Source organism: Clavelina lepadiformis, chromosome 5 (genome assembly GCF_947623445.1).
Source record: "Clavelina lepadiformis chromosome 5, kaClaLepa1.1, whole genome shotgun sequence".
Taxonomy (NCBI): domain Eukaryota; kingdom Metazoa; phylum Chordata; class Ascidiacea; order Aplousobranchia; family Clavelinidae; genus Clavelina; species Clavelina lepadiformis.
Window position 1 is genome coordinate 22677291 of NC_135244.1, and position 21777 is coordinate 22699067.

At 35.4% G+C, this 21777-nt stretch overlaps 2 protein-coding genes across 2 annotated transcripts in view; one reads left to right on the forward strand and one right to left on the reverse strand.

Moving 5' to 3' along the window:
• Positions 1-21777, reverse strand: part of LOC143459601 (uncharacterized) — a 218744-nt gene that overhangs the window by 145925 nt on the left and 51042 nt on the right. The window lies entirely within an intron of this gene.
• Positions 3236-20504, forward strand: LOC143458716 (uncharacterized). Its single transcript, XM_076955565.1, has 12 exons — positions 3236-3325; positions 4268-4336; positions 5529-5769; positions 6179-6262; positions 6939-7013; positions 7809-7883; positions 8757-8851; positions 12347-12548; positions 15264-15407; positions 17222-17383; positions 17468-17612; positions 19679-20504. The coding sequence occupies exons 1-12, from the start codon at positions 3311-3313 to the stop codon at positions 19782-19784; spliced, it is 1413 nt and encodes a 470-aa protein (XP_076811680.1). The 5' UTR covers positions 3236-3310; the 3' UTR covers positions 19785-20504.

The following is a 21777-nucleotide window of genomic DNA, read 5'->3' on the forward strand; positions in this document are numbered from 1 at the left end:
TCTAGTTGTGTGTGGGACTTTATTGGACAGAGCATTCAACTCGTGACCAGTCCATAGTATCCAGGTGATTATTTTAAACCATCAACTTTTCCCGAAACTAAAATTGCCCGTTTGACAATAATAGCAATCGCTTTCAACGTTTTTATAAAACATTTTTGGTGTTGGAATAAGGTTTTTATCGATAATGTTATAAAATAATAACAAAAAGTTGCAAATTTAGTATCAGGTTGGTACTATGTGTGACTATGTGTACTATGATATATGTGATAGTGATATGATAGTGATGTGAAGATGTGATAACTGGATTCTTCCACATGTATACACTCAAGCTTTAATTGGTTCTTTCGTTGTTCTTTTCACAGTAGAAGTAAGAGATCTTCGTTTTCTTTTGGACTCAAGAACATCAAACCTGGGTTTATAAACACTGGGCACTGACCATTGTGCTGGTTTGTAAAATGCCCTGTACCGGATGGTTGGTTGGAGTTCACCGGTCGTGTCATGCTGCCAGCTAATACCGAATCAGGTTGAACCGATGTTGTTCATTGCATGATAACACAAAATGGGCTTCAAGCAGTTTTTATTGCAAACGAGCTTGATATTTCGATTGCCGACGTCAAAATTGGTGCAACTTTTTAACGATGTCTACTGCGCTACTGGACGTATAGCCGAGCAATCCGTCAATGTTATTTGCCCACTTGCGGCGGTCATTCCGAATCGAGAGAAGTAATCAGTGAAGTTGATGATGTTAAACGGCTATTCCTCGATATTGACGAATCTCATCTCAAGGAGTGAATTATTGCTTGTTAGTAGCTGTCGTAGGAATGACTTGCATACGGTCAAATAAATACATGTTAATTTCCAGTTGTTCTATTAAATTTGACCGTCTGGGCTATAATGACCCAACATGTCAGGTGGTTAAAGGAATCTTCCATATTGTTAACTCGTTCATTAAAACTTAAGTGTTTCAAGACTAGCGATGAAATTCTTTTAAAAATGATTTGCCCGTTGTTAAAGGTAAATGTAGTGACGTAAGTTTACGGTAAGCAACCAAATACGGGCATGGTAACGACGCAAAGCTAATCACCGTGACGATTACGTCACATTGGCTTAACTACTATATTGACTAGGTTTGACTACGTAACCGAACAACTAGATGGATGTTGAAAACTAATTGTCTTAGTGTCAGCAACAGCACCTTAAGAGGTCACATTCTATTAAGAAGACAATTTTAAGCAGGCAACACGGCGATTGTGACGATGTCGCGTCATACTTGAAAAAAATTAGGAATTTTTCCGGTCCAAAGCGCACGTGACGTCGATGTGGGTTTGTTACGGTTTTGACGATACCTAGTTGCAGGTCCAGGTTAAGTTGTAAATTTGCAGTCTGTTGGTAATTTTGTTTTTATGGAATATTTGTCGTAAAGTTTCAAGTTTAAAACTTGCTATAAAGTTGAGGTAGTTGTTGTAGAAATTGTAGGACAAGGTTTCTGTCTAAACTAAGACTGTAGGGAGTTCTAGCCTAGATCTCGTTGCCAAAAGTCAAGGGAGGTTAGTCTCAATGTTTTCAACAAAACTAAGAAAAATCACAAAAATGTATAACTCTTTTTAGTGTTATAAACAGTTCGAGGGTAAATAATACCAGATCATACCAAACCAGTTGTTAGGCAATTTTTATGGCGCTCACTTAGGCTGACCATAGACCTGTGTCCTGTATGGGAAACTTGCATTTAAGCACAGGGAGATTTACTCCGAAAACATTAGAGTCGATATTTTACGCCACGTCAGTTTTAAAACCCTAATTAATTATTTTCCGCCACAACTAGTTCTTATTTCAATAAATGGAGTCGATTCTATTCCACATTCGCTTCCCTGCTAAACCGTATCACTGCCAAGTTACAACTGTCAAGAGATAAAACTAAAGGGTAATTGACTGCTCTTGCAAGCTTTGTTTGGGCGTTTCTTTTATTATGACATGATTTTGTGACGTCACGTCAGAAAAGCTTAAGCTGATAGTTACGTCAGTAGCGTAATGATATTCGCTCCTTCGCCAGCGTTAGAGCAAAAGATCCGCCGTCAGTGAAAGCCAAAAAAATTGACGGCGCGCGAAGAGAAAGAAAAAGAATGAAAGAAAAAAAGGAAAAATAAACGAGAGCAGAGGAAGGTGGGAGTGAAAGAGTCTTGTATGGAAACTGCGATTAAAAAAGCGAACTGGTATCACTTTGCACTGAGACAATTTCAAAAACCCATAAAACATTTAGAGACCAAATACAAACCAAACAATCGCATTTATAAGTGAAATTGTTTGTATGTTTTGAGATCTACAGTTCCGGCCACAAAGTTAAACTATTTTCCGCCATGACCGCGATGTGCGATGTTTACGCTATTTATGCATTGACCTTGTGGGGTTGACGTTACGCCACCAAAAGATTGCACCAACAATTATGTCATCACACGGATGTGACGATCTACGCAAAAGAGAAGCGACGTTATAGTTGCCGTGAAAAATACCTTACGGCGGGAACAACTTTGTGCTCGGCTGTTGTCTTTTCATTCACAGTTGGGAGACAAACAATTGTTTGATGTCAGCCTAGTACTGTATGTGCGAAGTTACAAAATAATATATTTAGGCTGAAGTCAGATTGCTCCAAAGTCTAACTCTTACATCGAACCGCCCTTGGCGATCCCGAAACATGTGATCCAGTAGCAAGCCTACCCCACATTAGTGACCACGTCTCGCTACGAACTCTACGAACTTCACTATGCGTATGCTCAAGTAAAGACGTTTCATGATTTCTTGTTGTCTTTTATGGGGTATATTCTTTGTACAGTATCTAGTCGGTCAAAGCATTGTCAGACTTTCAATAGACTCTTTGTACTGTGGTATTATCGGTTACATCGTACTTCACTAAACATAACACACCTGACCTAACCATCACACCACTAACCTCACCAATACCACCAACCAACCAACACCATCACACCACTAACCTTACCAATACCATCACACCACACCACTAACACCATACACCTGCGACAAAGGTATTACTTCATCTAGGGACGACAATGGCGTGACGAAGGCAGCTTTTGTAAATGAAATATGTTCTATTCTTTATCACGGCCTGTTGTAATCAGCTGTTGAGGCTGTAGGTTGTCTCCGGATGTAAGTTTTCTCGTAAATATTTCAAACATCAAACTATTTCAAGTTGAACTATTTGTTTGTTTGTCTCGTACGTTTTAGAAATTTATAGCCTGGATTTAAATATCAGTTTTTTCCTGCTCAATTGTTAAATTGACTACGTCATCGCAACAACATGACATCACCAAACGTAAGTGAAATAATGACGTGATTAACATTGTCATAGTGCGTAGGATTAATTAATTTGATGATGTCACGAAGATTGATGGGTCTTCGCGAAATTTGTATTGACGAAATTGTGAACATGGGTGTGAATTTAGTTACTTCTAAATAAATTTAACTTTTAATTAATTGTTTGTCACTTGTTGATTTATTTGCTTGATTTTTATTGTTTATTATTACTGTACTATTTATGACCATTATTTTTAAATTTTTGGCAACTTTAACAATGTTTTTTAACTGATGCTGATGTTTTCAAGAAATGTCGAGCACAGCACACAAAAAATTTGGTGCTTCTAAGCAAATGGCAATCGGGTTTAAAACAGAGATTTTTTAAGTTTATTTCCTGAATTTGATTTGAACACCAGGCATCAGATCATAGCGAGGTAGATGGATTGTCCTTTATAAAAGATTTCCTGTTATTGTGTCTGTGTGTCCGGTTCAATTCGGCATCGGTTCAACTTGTTAAGTTTTTAATTTGTCGACATTTTTTTTTGTTTATTGAAAAGTTCCACATTTTCCTTACAAGTCAATTCGTTGTGATGTATGAATACGTCACCTCTTGTCCTTATGTGAATCATTTGGTCGGTTAAGATTTAAATGAATTGTTAAGGTCATTAAGATCTTTAGTAAATGGTTTCGATTAATCTTCTTCGCTTGGTGAGAAATGCGGTAAAACCCTCTTGGTTTGCATATTATTAAGAGGATTTCGTTGTTTAATAACCTTCCTATCTTCTATACAACATCATATCACAAACTTTTACGTTTGTTTTTCTCAGTTAGTTCGTGACGTAGACGAACCTTCAACCCAAGTAAGCAAAAATTAAAAAATCTCCCTGCATAAGCATTGGGTTGTCATTGGGAATAGCGTTAAAATTTCATTTTCTTTTTAGTAGAAGTCTTGTCTTTGTAGACTTCCAGCCCAAGCAAGCACATCATGATCAGCTACAACTGGAGTGACTCGAAGGAGTTGGCGCATAAGGTGGGTTGTGACAAGTTATGTTGCGATGTATTGAAACTTTATATCAACTGTTGCTCGATGAATCTTCCTTGAGTGGGAGCCATATTTATTTAATCATCTGCGTGGAATCGTTTTTCTTTATTTATACATTTGATTATTATCATTGCCCAGTTACCCAGTGATATCTAAGTGAAAGGCAAATCCAAAAAGCTTATTAGACCTAATTATTAGACCTAATTATTAGCCTAATTATTAACCTTATTATTAGCTTAAGCTTAGACCCAGCTTATTTAAGTGGGGGTAAATCCAAAAACAAATTTGTCTTAAATCAAAGAACAAGTTTCAGATAAATCAGTGCCAAAAAATACAAAAGCATTGCTTATTACGACGTAAATGGCGCCCATTACAGTGTTACGTCACAATATAAAATCAACGGGTATATCTAAGGTATCTAGATCAAGTTTGAATGGAATGTTTTGTGTGGTCAATAAGCAATAAGCATAATTAAAGTTTACTTTATAACAAGAATGTTTTGCGTGAAATAAAACTAAGCGAACCTTCTGCTGATGTGTTTGCACTGAATGCCATTTTGTTTTTGAAGGCAAAATATTTTTGATCGCTGATACTTTACAATAGTAAATGTCGACCCACTTTGAATCTTTTTTAAATTGCAAGCGTTCTAGGCATCGACCTGTAAATATTTCGCTCAGGTCGGTAGCTTAGAAAATTGTGTACATAGTAAAGACAAAAATATTTGAAAAAGGTTGCATGGATTTTGGTTTTACAGTGCTTTGTATCCTGCTCATTGGCTTTGCTCGACATGAGGTCACGTTACGTGGTCAGCGTGGTATGTGACGTGAATTACGTAAAAGTTTACGTGGAATCTGCGGCGCGTTACACGAGTAATTCTAATAACATTTCATTTTTTGAATTTTAAGTAAAATTTGAAACTATGGACCAGCAGTAAATAGGAACTGCATTACTTTGGTTACACGCGCCACAGATAACGCGCGAGTTCTTACGCATTTCACGTCGCATGCTTCGCTGACAACATAACGTGACTTTAATACCGAACATAGCCAAAACGAAGTTTACATACTGGTGTAAAATACGAACTGGGCAAATCTTTTTTCAATGTCTTTTCATCACTGTGTAAAGAACTTCCTTTCATTCATGAATTGTTGCTTCATCAACACGACGTGGTTTATTCTAGATCAATGATCGTTTGTCTGATGCTGGGTACCAGGTTTGGATCGACAAGGAACAGATGAAAGGAGATATGTACGAAATGATGGGTCGAGCTGTTGACAACGCTCACGTGGTTCTGATGTTCACTTCTTCCAACTACGAGAGAAGTGCTAATTGCCAGAGTGAAGCGAACTACGCAAAAGACCTGAAGAAGAAAATTATCCCAATTCGTGTCAAGAAAGGATACGAACCAAACCCCAAAATTGGTAAAAAATTAAAACTTAGTAATTAGGTTGTGGAAACGTAAACAATTTTTGACTCGTGGCAAGCCGAAATTTCAACTTTAAACTTTGTCAGTGCGTTATCATTCGTCACATTTATCTCAAGTTTGATGCTTGCTTCACATTTGCTTTAGCATTTGACAAACACAAAATGTGAGATTGATATTTTGGGAACACAAATTAGTAGTAAGTTACATTGTATACACACTCGCGCATAATGAGGTAGTTTCTTGAAGCAGGAAACGCTTAAACCTGGTTCGGGCTCGTACTTGTCACATCCCTGAAATAATGTAAAAAGATCGAGATAAAACTTAAATACTCAGAATAAGAATTTTGAAATAATTGTCTTGTTTTATTCCATAAAACTTGTATAACTGCGTGATGATGTTCTTAGGCATGATGACAGCAGGCTTGCTCTACTACGACTTCAGCAAAGGATCTTTTGATGACATTTTCAACCAACTTCTTCATGAGATAGGTGAGTTTATCCTTCATTCTTAACTCTTGTTTTTTAGATATTTGGTCAATTCAAAATTGCAGCTTATTGTAAATTTATTAATTTAATTTTAAGTTATTAAGTGATAGTTGTAAACGGGCCTTATATTGTTAACTCAAAGTTGGCCCGAATCCGAAAATTTATTTGAAGCCTCAATTAGGCCCGAAAGTTAATTTTACTAAACGAGCTAAAGTCATCTTTTGATGCCACACATTGACTTTTATTATTTTCTAAGTACACGAATGTGCATGCGGGCAGAATGTTAAAAACCTCCCGCAGTGAGCAAACTCAACTTAGAAAAGGATAAAAGTCAAAGTGTGACGTCAAAAGATGACTTTGGTTCTCAGCACTGTAGAGAAAGTGAAATTACGACGTAAATGTGCAAAGTGTGAATATGAATTCAAGTTTGAATCTGGCCCGAAATTGGTTTCAAACTTAAGCCCGAACCTAACCTGAGAATTCCAGTCCGACTTACAAATCTGGTTTGAGTTGATAATAATCTTGGTCGGTAGATGTTGATAATAGCAGAATAATAATATTTGTGCATTTGGATACTATTATTTGATGATGACAGGATGACTACTTCAATCAGTGTATGCTTGAAAATATACATCAACTACTTTGGTTAGGATTTGTTTCCTTTTCTGTTTTGTTTCAGAATCCATTGCTGGTATCGAAATGACAAGAAAAGTGGAAACTAAACTTCATAAAATGAAAATCGCAAAAGCTTCCGGTAATAAATTATTTTTTAACCTGGTGACTACATTTTTAAATTAATACTTCTGTTTATAACTAAAACTCAAAACTCATGTATTTCAAGTTTACATCGAATAATTAAAACAATTAAACAAACAATTAATCGTCTAATATACATTGATTATGTAAAAGTTCAAGTTTGAGAATATTTCCGTTCCTGCACGTCACAGTAGACAGAATGGTAGACAAAAAAATTAACGTGATGTAATTATTATTAAGGATTCGCCGATGACGTAATAATTGAAATGAAAGCGACAGGAGTTATATCAGAATTTGCACTGAATCGCTGAAAGTCTGAATTTTACTTCTCATCCGGACAAAAAAGATCGGTTCTTAATTTTGAACTACTTAGCTTCAATTTCGTTATTTCTGTTATTTATTGTTCGCAAAAAATCTAGACAGTGTATGCAGAAGCAAAATAGTTCGACGGACAGACTTGAGATACAGTCACAGATGGAGACAGGCTGCGAAACGGCACACACGCATGTTCAAAGAAACATTTTCCTTTTATCGCCTTTCTAACACATAATATCTGCCAAATTTTGTTTGTCAAGCATTTCAACAATTCATTTATAAAGAAAACTGTATATTGCTTTTTTATGATGAGTAGAACATCTGTCATCTGTCATCATCTGTCTTAACATCTGTCTGTACCTAATAACTATATACTATTATTTGATGATGAGTGGATGACTACTTCAATGAGTATATGCTTGGAAATATTCTTTAACTGCTTTGGTTAAGATTTGTTTTCTTTTTTGTTTTGTTTCAGAATCCATTGCTGGTATCGAAATGACAAGAAAAGTGGAAACTAAACTTCATAAAATGACAATTGCAGAAGCTTCCGGTAATAAGTTATTTTAAACCTGGTGACTACATTTTTAAATTAATACTTTTGTTAAAAAATAAATAACTCAAACTGATTCACCAACAAATACAAACAAAACCCTTTATCACTTGTGAATAAATTTCATTGATATCTTATGTCAAAGGTGAATATTTGCCCTACATCTTAATTGCTGACGCCAGAGAGTAAAGTCTAAGTCATCAAGTACCAAACTTTTCCACCAAGATAACAAAGTTCGACAAAAAACGACTAAGCTACTCCAGATTTTTTTCGAAAACGGGTTCATGCAGATTGCTTGTCTAGGCTGCATTAGTTTTCATTAAAAACATTTCTATCAAAGTTTTCTTTGCTTTTTCCTTGATTTAAATTGAATTATTTCGGCTTCCTTTCAACTTCAACCACTACACAGATGCTGGTTGTTGTTTAACAGATTGTTTAATAAAAGGAATTGTGCTTTTTAATCTACCCCCTTCTTGTCAAGCGTTATGTTGATGACGCAATAAAGAACACTTGATTTGACGTAAATATCGCTTTCATTAAAATGATTAAATTAAAATTATCTTTCCGTTCCATGTTCTGCAAATTCATTTTCGTATCGACGTCTGTGTTAAACGCACTAATGCTGCAAAGGTGGAAACTACAAGGAGATATTTTAATCAATGAAAACTCCAACCGTGGTTACACGATTTGGTCACAATCAATGCTATTACGTCACTATTGAGCACATATTGACCGCGTCTTTGACACTGATAATGACAAGAAGTAAAAAGACACCTATCTTACACAGGACTTCGAGTCAATCAAATTCGAGTTCTTGTCTTGGTGACAGCCGAGTTAATGATCTTTCAGTTTTTGCTGTAATTTCTTTTCCAGGTCAGTCTGATGAGATACTTGTCATTGGTGGTGAGGTTTGTCGACGAAGTATTGTCAAGTTCAACACCAAGACAAAACAGTGGAGTGACATGCCGGTATGTTTGCGTTTTAAATGCTTTGGTTTACAACAAGCGAAGTCTTCATACTGTCACAGACATACGTCCTTTTGCCGCAGCATTCACAAACAAGTTAAAAGCCAACAATGTTCATCTGTTTGGTCATGACCAATTCTAACCTTAGAATAGGCCGCGTCTTTTTTCAAAACTCTTTGCACAGACAGACGTCCCCAATAAGACATTAAATTAAAATAAATTGGTATTCCAAGGATGAATTAATGAAGTGTGAAATAAATGTTGTCTCAATTACACAGGCCAACAAAAAAATTTTTTTTTTAAAAGGCATGATATGTTAGATCGATTTAGGGGTATATCAGGGGCGCTGAGTCCGAAAATGCCATTACTTTTGCTGAATTGGCTCTAGTTTTTGAGATATTGCTTCTTCCTACATATACCATGAAAAGTTAGCAATGTATGCTAGTGAGGAACATAGGTTAACAATAACTGAAGCCATGTGAAGCAGCCATTTAGTTTTGCCCAAATGTTGAGTTGTCTGGCACAAATTCCTCGCTTGGGAGGTAAATAAGACCTTAGGTTATTTCATATCATCTCCCATCAAGCACTAACATAAGCCTTAACACAAACACATAGCATAACATTCTTGATTCGGAAACAAAAATAACGTTTTACCGGGACAATGTTAATGCAATTTTTCTCTAAGAAGTTAATTTTGTGTACTGTAAAAACATCGATGGACTTCTTTCATCTATGGGTCTACTTGAATATAAACCAGAAGAATGGAGGTTATTCATTGGCAGCTCCAAGAAAAATTTGAAATGTGTGCTACTTCACAACGGAAACTAGTTTTCCTGTGTTTCAATTGGCCACTCAGTCGTTTTAAAGGAACACTACTAAAGTGTAAAGATGGTCTTGAAGAAACTTTCTTATACTGAGCATAACTGGGAGATATGCGTTGATTTGAAAATGGTCAGCTTTCTCTTAGGACAACAAGGCGGCTACACCAAGCATCCCTGCTTTATTTGTTACTGGGATAGTCTGGCCACTTATCAACACTAGATTAAAAAAGATTGGCCCATATGTGAACAGCTTGTGCACGGAGATAAAAACGTTGTAAATGAACCTTTGCATCATTTTACCACCATTGCACATCAAATTGGGGATGATGAAACAATTTGTCAAGGCCTTACAAGATGGTGCTTGTTTTGATTACATGTGCAAAGTATTTCCTGGTCTTAGTATTAAAAAGCTGAAAGCAGGAATTTTTGATGGGCCGCAAATACAAAAATTAATTTAAGATCAAGTTTTTCAATCACATAGGACTGAAGTTGAGAAGACAGCCTGGCACTCTTTCGTTGCAGTTGTAAAAGGATTTCTTGGAAACACAAAAGTTATGTGGATCTCGTAGAAGTGAAGCTTACGAACTTTCAAGCTCTTTGATCAAGGATGAGCATAAAAATTCACTATCTATTCAGTTACTTGGATCGCTTCCCTGAAAACCTCGGAAATATGAGTGAGGAACAAGGTGAAAGGTTTCACCAAGATATCAAGTTAATGGAAGAGAGATATCAAGGTAGATGGGATGCTCACATGATGGCAGATTACTGCTGTTGCCTAATGCGAAGCTGTCCACAACAAGACTAAAGAGAAAGTCGTACAAGAGGACTTTCCTGCAGATGACTTTAAGCTAATTTGAGTAAATTAACTAGAGTGCATCTTAGAACTTCACTAATGCACATCCTGAGATGGAAATATTTCTTCATAAAGTGTTTTGCTTTGAATACTCCGTGGTAAAGGAAAAAAATTAATTGCTTGTTCATTTCGTCTGTTTTTACAAATTGTCGTCTTTCTTGCGTATGCTTAGGCATACTTGGTTTGTTATTACCAAATTACTGCTATTTATTGTTCACTTCAAGCAAGTTTTAATGTGGTATTGGAAGCTTAGTCTCACAAATTGCAATATGTTAGGAGAATCTGATGAAAATACGAATAAATGGGGCATATTTTGTGTTGAATATATGGAAACGAATAGATTTATGCAGCACTTCTTCATTTAGCTAATCTCATTGTGTCTTTAGCTTTAGCTCATTCTTGTGGTTTTAGTGCACATAGACTTACAACAACATTTAATATAGGCTGTTCCTTAAGATAAAATTAAACCTAATTTCAAATTTAAAAGGTACCAAAAATATCGAAATTCGCCAATATCTTAAAAACTAGCGCTAGTTTGCAAAAACTAATGGCATTTTCGAGCTCAGCGCCCCTGATATACTCTAAAGCCGTTCTTACCTTCCATGCCAAAATTTTTTTGTTGGCCAGTGTTATTTGCGATTGTAGTCAAAGCAAGTCAATTTCACAACTGATTAAAAACTTTGAAAAGTGGCGAGAATTGTCGAATTTAAAAGCAAAGGTCCAAGTGAAACGACTGTGTGGAGGCAAACCCAAGTTGCTGTTTGCAGTAGATCCATTGACCCCCACATGCCACTCAGCCATTTCCACTTTAAACTTTACGTTTTGTTGCGTGTTTGATTCTATCGCTGCATCAAAACATGATTTCGCTATTTTATTATGGTCACCCTTTCATTTATTACTAGGTCACCTATGTCCAATCGAAATAGCTTAATGGGTCCAAAAATTATGTCACTAGTTCAATTAGTGTGGCACCTTGCCAACATTAAATAACTTACACTTCTAACCATAAAAACACAGTACTAATAACACGCAAATTAACGGACGTTATGACGCTCAAACAATTTGTACAGGAATGAAATACCAATCAACGGCACACTTTCATACATATTTCATACAAATACACTTCACAATTAATAGAAGGATACCAACACCAGGGCCGCACATAACTTTCGGGTTGGATATAGTTGTACTAGGTGGCTCTTTCAATGAAAATTTTAATTGCTTGTGAGTGTGTCGAATGAATGCTGGTTTGTTTCCCTTTGAAATGAATTGATTTGAAATAAGCAATGATTTTATGATGTCATACACATATTGATTATTGCCACAGTATTGTGACTTTTGAAAATGAGTTGAAAGCATAATTTGTTTTCTCGTGTGGTCATGACTCAGAGTGACTCCACAAAATATTACCATTCTTTTCGTCAGTAACAATTGGCTCGGGCAGATTTTCTCTCATAACTAAAAAATAAGATAAACTTTTATTCAAGAGATGAACAGATGAAGTTCGAAAACATTCCTTGCGGTCGTGGAATGCCGTAGATTGTTGTTTCGTGATCGAATCGATTGTTATGAGTTGTCGCCTGCAGAAAGTTAATACCTGTGTTGTTATGTGCCACTGTACAATCCTCTCAACCACATAACTTTATTGACCATGTCCATAGGCCATGATTTATTCATATTGTATTGTTATCTGCAGATAGTTTTTCTACCTATGTCTGGCCAGGCGATCTCCATTAATAACACCATATCCAGTATTTAATTGATATTCTTAGTGAATTCACTTCAGTTGATGTTGAATTTAAACAATGATGATTCATCATACAGGATACAAACATTGCTCGGATAAGGCTATCTGCTGTAAATTACAATCAACAAATTTTATTGATGGGTGGTGCTAAAGGATTGGGTGGTCCTTACTACAACTCTGTTGAGATGTTGGACTTGAATGACGAGAATGCAAAGTGGGTTAGCAAATTGCCTTCTATGAGAGAAAAGCGATGTTTATTTGATTCAACTTTATTGAATGGTAAGTTATTATCATGGCATAATAATACAAGTGCTAATATCTATGCAGACTATATTTATTATAAATCTTCTTATTTGCGTCATAATGGCGCAACTTCATTCCGTTAGCCACCATCCACCCTTAATCTGCTTGGCGTAGTTTTACAAAATTTAACTGAAATATGTAATTATCATGCCAGTTACAGACAGTAAAGGTAGTCGTGATGACTGTTAGACCACGCAGGGCTGACACTTTAGGTTTTCGACACTAACATCAGCGTAGTTGTAACTACATCGTTCGATTTAACATTGGTGGTTGATGCAGCAGAATCCAGCAACGTTGCGTTTTCAAGTAATAAGGACCAGACGAGTGCATCGATATGTTTGTTTTCATAATCATAGGTTTTAGTTCATAATCGTAATTCTGTAATTAACATTAGGTTATGCAATTTTGAAATAGGAATAAATATTTTGCCACAAGTACTGTAGATCACACATCCCGTTGTTAAAGATAGGCGGTTAAGTTAGGACAGTGCTTCTCAATCGCTGCATTGAGCGACCCTGTATGATGTAGATGTACCACGATAGCGCATGATTTGGAAGTCGTGTTTCATGGGTTAGAATTATTTTAACGATTATTTTAGCTTGAAGCAAAATATACGTTACGTAAAATTGAAATGTGACGGCATTTGCTTTACCTTAATTTCTTTCTTTTGTAGTTTAATCATTACGTAACAATTGAAAGTGTCACACGCAGTAATCGTTGGACACTTGCCAACTAAAAACCGAAGTAATTTGTGGGAAATACTGCAAAGAAATAATAGCATGTTGTCAAAGACACGATACAGTTTACAAAACATGTGACTGCTGCTGCTGACAAGACACTTTTATCTTTGTTGTCTTATGTATTGCCATATCGCACATTTTGGTTGTTTTCCAGCCGTTTTAGTGGCTTGGTAGTTGTTACTGTTACGTTTGCAACTACCTAGTTCCCTGCGTCATCACAAACTTTTTTTTTCACAATATTTGACAGAAAATAAAACGAATGAGAAATTAAAATACCAACAAACCAAGCACAAAAGTTCTTGAATTAAACAAGCCCAGATAATCAAGGATATTATGTGACGTTTTGAAAATATTTGGCGACTACAAATTGCTTAATAATACACGGCGTCTCAAAATTGCAGTTAGAAAACGAAAAGTTTTATGCTACATGTGATCGTAACGACTAGATTTGTGTTTTCATGCAATTTGTGATAAGAATTATAAGCAATGGTATTAATTTACTTAAAAAATGTTAAACGCAGTGGTTCAAACTATTATTGTGGTAAGGTGGGTTGCTAAGATGTTTCACGTCTAAATTTAGAAAAGGTTGAGAAGTACAAGGTTAAAAGTAGGGATAGCCAAACAACTAAAGCTAAAGCTTGTTTAAAAACAAAAACATTTACCATAGAACTTCGAGGCCGTCCATGCAACCAAAAAACATGTTCGTAGAATGAATTCAAGAACCAAAACTGTAGTAAGCATCATTTATTTTTATTTATTCCACGTTCAAGTCACAACTCCCAACCTTATGTTGAGAAGACATGTTGTAAGTGTATCATTAAGTAAACATAATTTTGCGTCATAATTTTACAGTGTAGAAACAAGAAGTATAGAAAGACATATGCTGATTGTTCAGAACATTTACAGTTTTTAAACGATTGCGAATAACAAAGTTGATGTCTAGAAAAAACACATTTTAGTTACGACAATTGTCACTAAATGGCTTGGGCAAATATTGCCAAACTTGCGTTTATTCATTCGAAGCACTGCAGTATGTAAGAATGTTGAACGGTAGAAATAGGTGCGGCGTATAAGCCCACTGCTGCTTTTTGGGCTTACATAAGTGAGCTTATATATGTTTAAAACTTTTGGGGCTTTTAAACAACAAAGTTAACAAATCTGTTGCTGAGGGCTGGTTATTCAGGACTTAAAATTGTTTTAGTTGAATTAAATTGCATTTTGTTAACATTGTTTTAACTCACTAGATATGAAACGTTTAGATTCGAAACTCTAAATTTTCTATCTCTATTCTTGAAATCATTTGGATTCTACTTTGACCAAATCTGGTTAAGAGAATGAAAATCATAGTTATTTAGAAATTACTTGAGGATAGACTTAGGTTTCTATTTTATACATTTAAGTTAGATTAGCAGAAAACTTTAAAAGTAACTTCTAACATACGATTGTTTCCGATGAAACAGTGAACGCCATTTTAAATTTACGCCCAGCATTAGTCTCTTCCCCGTTTATGACATCACACTTGCAAGGCAGATTTAGCAATTACTTGAGGACGTATTTAGGTTTTTGTGTTATACATTTTAGTTAGAATAACTTGCTTGTCTTTTTACATTTTCTGATTGATTTGTGTTTTTATTCCATTTTAAAATTTGTTTGATTTTGCCTGTATTTGGAATTGTTCACCAGGACCACTGAACAGGAGCAAGCTTACTTAAATACTTTGCCCAAGGAGATTACCATGATAGGATAGCGCCATCGAGTGTCGAACCCAGCTCGCATCTTGCGAGTCTGTGCTTTAACCACTCGTTGTGAAGTAAACAACAAAGTGTTTGAAACAAAAAACACAGCTCGTCACAATAAGCTCCGTTTAGACTTTGTTGATCCAATAACTATGAAGTCACAGAAAGATATAACAAAAATCTTCTATAAATATACACATGATTATGTCTTGTAGGTCTTGTTTACTGTGCTGGTGGTTCTAATGGCACTGGTTGTCCTCTATCATCATGTGAAAGTTACAATCCTGTCAAGAAGAAATGGTCTTCGATAAGAAACATGAGTAAAAAGCGGTACTCTCATGCGTTGGTCAGTGCACGAGGTGAGTTTATTATTTTGATGTGTGAAGTAAACTTTTGTCAAAGTTGTCGAAGTAAATTGAGAGATGTCAATCACCAATCGTTCGTTTCCACATTGACAAAATCATACCCTGCACCTGATAGGGAACCGCAGTATACGTGAAGCAGATACTCGCGTTCTTATTCGCATATTTAACTTGATATCGTTTATTGTTACGTCACAGGTCCACTTTAAAACACAATAAGTTGCACATCGTTGCTGTTTTCTAATTCTCATTCGTGTTCATGTCTTTGTTGTAACTCCTTGATATGCGTTCTTACGAGCACATGGTCCTCAGAGGAATCCAGACACATAGATATACTCCTAAAAGTTTAACTAAACATAGCTACTTGGCGTTCATCATCACCATGAAATAGTTTGGTGGCAATAACACCTTTTACTTCTTGGCGCTTTTAAACGAGTTCAACTCGTTTCATGAGCGCACTTCTCTGTAGTGTTTCCAAACCGGGTTTCCTCGAACCCGAAACCCTGGTTTTTCTGACCTTTTCTACGACTCAAAACCTGGGTTTTAAAATGTAAACATCCGGCTTTTCGAAGAATCCAGGAAAACTTTGGTGTTCACAATTTTCAAACAAAATGACGTCGCTATATTCTATTTACGCATTTTATTGTTTTGTATTATGCGATTATTTCATCACAATAGTTAGTTTGCGCAATATTTTTACTGGCAACCTGGGTATTAGTTTGCATTGAGTCATAAGCAGGAAAGTAAAGAAATTTTGTAAACTTGATTAACAAGCAGAATATAACTTGCTTCAGACCTTTTATTTACTTAACACGAGCTTTCGCAATCTTGAGCTCGCATGATCAGGTAGACTATAAATTATGAATTGCAAAATATGCAAACAAGTAATAACACACGGGCACACAGTGCATTCTCTCCAGGGCTCACACACAACATAAGAAAAACATCAACTAAAAATTCAAAATGCACTTACTATACAAGCTCACACATTGATCGTTGGGTATTTATGCTGAGGTTTACGCAAAGTTCATTTCAAAATCTGACAACCAAAACGTTTCTTGTAAAAGAAAATTGTCGAACTAATCGAATTACGTAAAGTCGAATTACATTAACTAGAAACATGAAAATATTCATAATTCTGCTGGGATCGACAAAAATATGAAGAATTAAACGGAAACGAATTGCGCAAATCCTACTGTATTACAATAATGTTGATTTTATCTTAATAATGAGTTAGTTTTCACAAAAACATCTGTTTTTTCAAAATCCCAAAATAACGGGTTTGTCACTTAAACCCGGAAACAGGGTGTTGAAATTTCGTCACGAATTGCAAACACTATTTTTCTCTGGTTTAAAAAGTAAAAATATGAAAGCAAGTTTCGGGTCTGTTTGGTGACGTGGGTTGACGAGCTTGCAAACGGGTTGAGACAATTTAGGCAAATATCACAAAATGCCAATGAATTGATTGATATCTGTGGAAACGGGCAATTCAAGCATAGGCTTACTTGAGATAGTATCTTCAAAAGATTTAAATAAGTTGCCCTGACCCAGCAGCCTTGATATCACATTGCGGGAACTCATTTCTGCGTAATAGGTCGTTGTTCTATGAATTGACATTCTTGGGAAAAGACTTTGCTGTTTAGAATATTATTTTACGTGGGTTCCAGTCTATTTCTTTCTTTGAAAGACACAAGGCTAATCAATCAATCAAGGCTAATCAAGAAAAAGCTAAAAAGGCCTTCTTAAAATAAATATTTTGCTGGTAATGTGAAAAGTGACGTGTTTGATTGATTCATGGTTAATATTGAAAGGTTTGCTTTATGCGCTTGGGGGATGGAATGATAATAACAATGCAACAAAGACAGCAGAACGTTATGATCCACGAAACGGAAAGTGGGAAAATATTCCACCGATGAAAACTCGCAGATCTGGATTAACTGCTGTTGTATTAAACAACGAAATATACGCGAAAGGTGAGTCTTACTGCAAGTGCAAATATCTATCAAATTTTTTATAATATTTATGACTTTTCATGTTTTTTAAATCAATTAAATCAGGTGGAAAGGACGGTTCAAATAGTCTCTCTTCTGTTGAAAAATACAACCTGGACACGAAAGCTTGGATTGATGTTCCATCTGTGAATGAGAAAAGACATGGTGGATCAGCTTGTGTGGTGGATGGCCTTATATGGGTGTTTGGAGGGTGAGTAATTATATGTATACATAAATATTATACATAACCACATTATTTTAATTTTATATCATTTAGTTTATATATTATAATATAAATTTACCTTTATTAAGAGCTTAATGTCTGATGCTGTGATTGCCTACCAACGGTCCTTGAACCACTAGACCAGATGAAGGTGAAAGTCATGATGAGTTTTGGGAAATCAATTAAAAACATTTCATTTCATTAATTTACCCAGTTAAGCTATGACTCGAACAGTGACAATTTTCTTAATAACAAGTTTTCTAATGTAAATTACAACTGGTGGAGCCGCTCAATTACCTGTGTTTTTAAATGCGGCTCCAACAGTGATATTTTGAGGTAAAATATCATCACTGAAATAATTATCACATAAAGTGATAAGTAAATTGTCAATTGTTAGCTCATAATGAGATTGATTTTATAAAAATTTGCAACAGCACTCCAGCATACAGAATAGATCATTCGTAGTTAGAGACATGGAGAGTGACAGTTCTTCAAGCAGCGAGGAAGAATGTTTAGCGATAATAGCCTTTGCTCTTACATACAGACAAAGAAAGCACAGAGTGTGGGTTACAAACGCATTTAAGAAAAAGATATCAGCAGCTACAAGCTTATTGAACAACTCGCTATTAGAGATAGAGAAATGTACTTTGGGTATACGAGAATGACCTCTAGTCGTTTGAAGCACTTTCTTTGCTTGATTGCCCCTCAAATAACAAAACAGGTTACAAACTACAGAAAACCTATTCCACCTGAACAAAGACTTTCTCTGACATTTCGTCATCTAGCTGCTGGTGGGTCTAACAAGTCTTTGAGCTTGCAGTATAGAATTGGCCGTCAAACTATATCCACAATCATTGAGGAGATTTGCAAGGTCTTTTACAACGTTCTAGCCCTTACTTATGCAAATAGACCTGCATCAGCTGGAGATTGGCTCACTATCTCAAAACAGTTTAAAGAGAAGCGGAACTTGCCACTCACTAAAATTATCACTGGGAAAATTAATTTTGATAAATTGTTACCGAAATTATTACTATAAATATCGCTAAATTTGACAATTTACGTCATCACCAGCTGCTCCATCACTAACAATTTTAAATTGTAACTCAGTGATAATTTTCAGTGGACATTTTATCACTTCCGGTATTAATTTGAAAAATTGTCAGCGATCAGTACGTACCAGTACCAGTACCAGTACAAAATTGGGTTTAGTGTGGGTTTAAAATGCGTTTAAGGAAATACTGTAGACCATCAAGTACCAACACAAAATTTTAAATCTTTACCGAAAAATGTAGTGATAATTTTTTATTGCTACTTGTGGAGCCATAGCTTTATAGTGGCAATTGCAGGCCTAGGACATGTTTTAATTAGTCATAAAGCCAATGGTGTTAATTTTTTTTTTGGTCATTATGATATCATAGAGCAAAAGAATTACAACATCTTACCTTGCCAAATTCAATCTTCACATAACAAGCGAAAGGGTTTTTACCTTGCAGACGTAGCTTGTGACTGTCTGATTGTGAGTGGTTAGGCAGTCTGCTATGATTCGGCAGAAGATTTGCTGCAGTAGCTTATAACCAAGTTGGTTCCTAACTTAATCTCAACCCCAAAATATTTCAAATTACGCGATAAAAATCGTTTTTGACCCGATGAGATCGTGTGTGGTTTCCCTTGTAAGGTTGTTTTACGTCATACCCTTATAATATAAGGCTTATACGATTGTTTTGCGTTTATGTCAAACGTTTGAATTATACAGAAATTGTAACATGAGATACTGATTAAGAACGGAATACGGTAAATTGTCACAGTAATTGACCTGAACTTCTGTTGCAGCTGGTGGCGAGGGACCAGGTTTTCGTTATGTCTGGACCTCATTGTTGTGTAATCGTCTATTGCGAAGTGGATTACGTAGTTTATTTATTATGGTTAATATATCTTGGATACCATGCTTTCCAATAATTAACTTACATACAACGTGGTGCAGATATTTTTTTGATGGACTCATCTATCATTTGCAAATATTTTGTGTTTAAGTGTTTACTTTATATATTTTATAGATATGGTGCCAAAACAATTGAGTTCTATGATCCAGCCACCAAAAAATGGCAAGTATCGACCAACATGGACAGAGAACGATCTGGTCTTTGCGTTCTTTCTATCTGAAGTTTTGTTACATTTTGATTTCCACATCCGGATATGTTTGACATTTTATTTACGAATTTAATTTAATTCGTGATTCGTCGAAATATCTTTTATCTTCGTTGTTTTATTTGCTAATTTCAATCAGTAATCGTCTGGCATTTGAATATGACTTCATAAAAACGATCATTTTTAAATTTGATGTTTTGTGCTTGGGAATTCTTTTACGTCGTTTCCGTCAGCTGAAAAGTTTTGATCAAATTCCTCACCTTAAACTATTTACTTTGTACAAACGAATACTTGTTTTCAATTAAATGTATTTCCTGCTCTTATCGTCTGTCGTTTCAATTTATAAATTTTATTTCAGTATATCTTTGTATTTTTATCTATACAATGGCCCTCTACCTTGGTTGTCTCAAAAATGAAATTGATTTAAATATGAGCTCATTTCTTGTTGACATTGATCGAATATTTCCATTTTAATACGAAGACTATTTAGTTTTCGTTTTTAACCCTTATTATAATTTTCATTATTTCAGAAGATTATTTCATTTTCCTTTTGTTAATCCTTATTACTATCTCAAACGTTTACCTGTTATTAGTTGTTTGAATAACGTGGCCTTATTTTCTTTAGTTTAATTTTTTCGATTCTGTGTGGGTTGTTAGTTTTATGAACCGTATGATTGTGATTTTTCTAATAATTTAGCATCGACCTTATTAATAAAATGAAAATTTACACCTGGACATCATACACGTCAACTGTAGTTCAGCACTTTAAAAATGTCAAAAGTTATACTTAACCAATTTAATACAGTACCCATGCATGTAAAGGCATCTGTTTTATAATAAAAACTCATTAGCATTCATAGCATCAATCATCAATAGCGTTTATTGTTACGTCACGAGTCCTTGAGAATGAAATCCTTTTCCATTACTTTTATGGGAATAGTCGGAATTCCACTTGAGGCATCACAACATTGCCTGTGAGGAAAAATCAATTGTCATGAAAATCTTACAGAATGACGTCTGGTAATCATATTTATGCCTCAAATTGTACCAAGTAATGTCAAGTCTACAGTGAGACGTTTTTTACTTCTTATAACTAGGAATTTGCAGAGATAACTGTTCCACAAACCCTGACGTCATAATCGTATTGCAGGGGCTTTTCTAATGGATCTCCTGTCTTCGTTTGTGCACAATTTTGAAAATTGTAAAACGGTTGGAAGGCCTGGATGCGAACGGTACAGAACCTAAATAGTTTTTCACGAAATTCGCTACGCGTTCCTGAATTTGACTGTCTCTTTTGGTATGACAACCGAATTAGAATTTGCTATTACAAACATAGGAATTTTCAAATAGGAATTGTTAAATGCTGGCTACTCTAGCTGTAACTTGTAACTTGGGGGCGGTGCACATGCGGCGCCTCTGACGGGAAGTGACCAAAAACACTTAACAAAAGCACAGAACACATATATATTGTTGGCAACAATATTGTAAACGGAGAACGTGGCGGAGAGAATTTTACAGTATTTCATTTCGCAGTAGCAATTTAGTTTTTCAACAAAGTGAAAGAAAAAGAAAAATGTTTTCCAAGAAAAAAAAGGAAAAAAAATGCAAAGTCGTATTTCAAAATTCAGATTGACTATTTTGTCGTAAGTAACGCAGCCTGTAGTTCAAGGTAGGTTGTTAGGTTAAGATAAAGGCAATGTAAGAAGTTGATTTTAGCTATTTACGGTTTTATTGGATTTAGATTAGAAGATAAATTTAGGCTACTATGTTAAAAAATTTAATTTAAGTTAACAAGAAACTGTGAAAAATATCTTTGAACGTATAATTCTTTCCAGTGAATTAGTGACACCTTCAAAATTGTATAACATTTTCATCTCACGTAAGGGGTAAATTTAGACTATTAAGTGGCTTGGTTCCCACTTTAAGGCTTATTTAAGTCGAGCTTATTTAAGCTAGCATTTGCAACCCGGTCTGCAGAGTATGGTAGTTTTCGCCGAGATCTTAGGTG

Excerpts from the sequence above, each read along its gene's own strand:
- LOC143458716 (XM_076955565.1), top strand. Across the intron at positions 8,852-12,346 it reads AACAGTGGAGTGACATGCCG|GATACAAACATTGCTCGGAT; the intron begins GTATGTTTGCGT and ends TTCATCATACAG. Across the intron at positions 17,613-19,678 it reads CTTATATGGGTGTTTGGAGG|ATATGGTGCCAAAACAATTG; the intron begins GTGAGTAATTAT and ends TATATTTTATAG.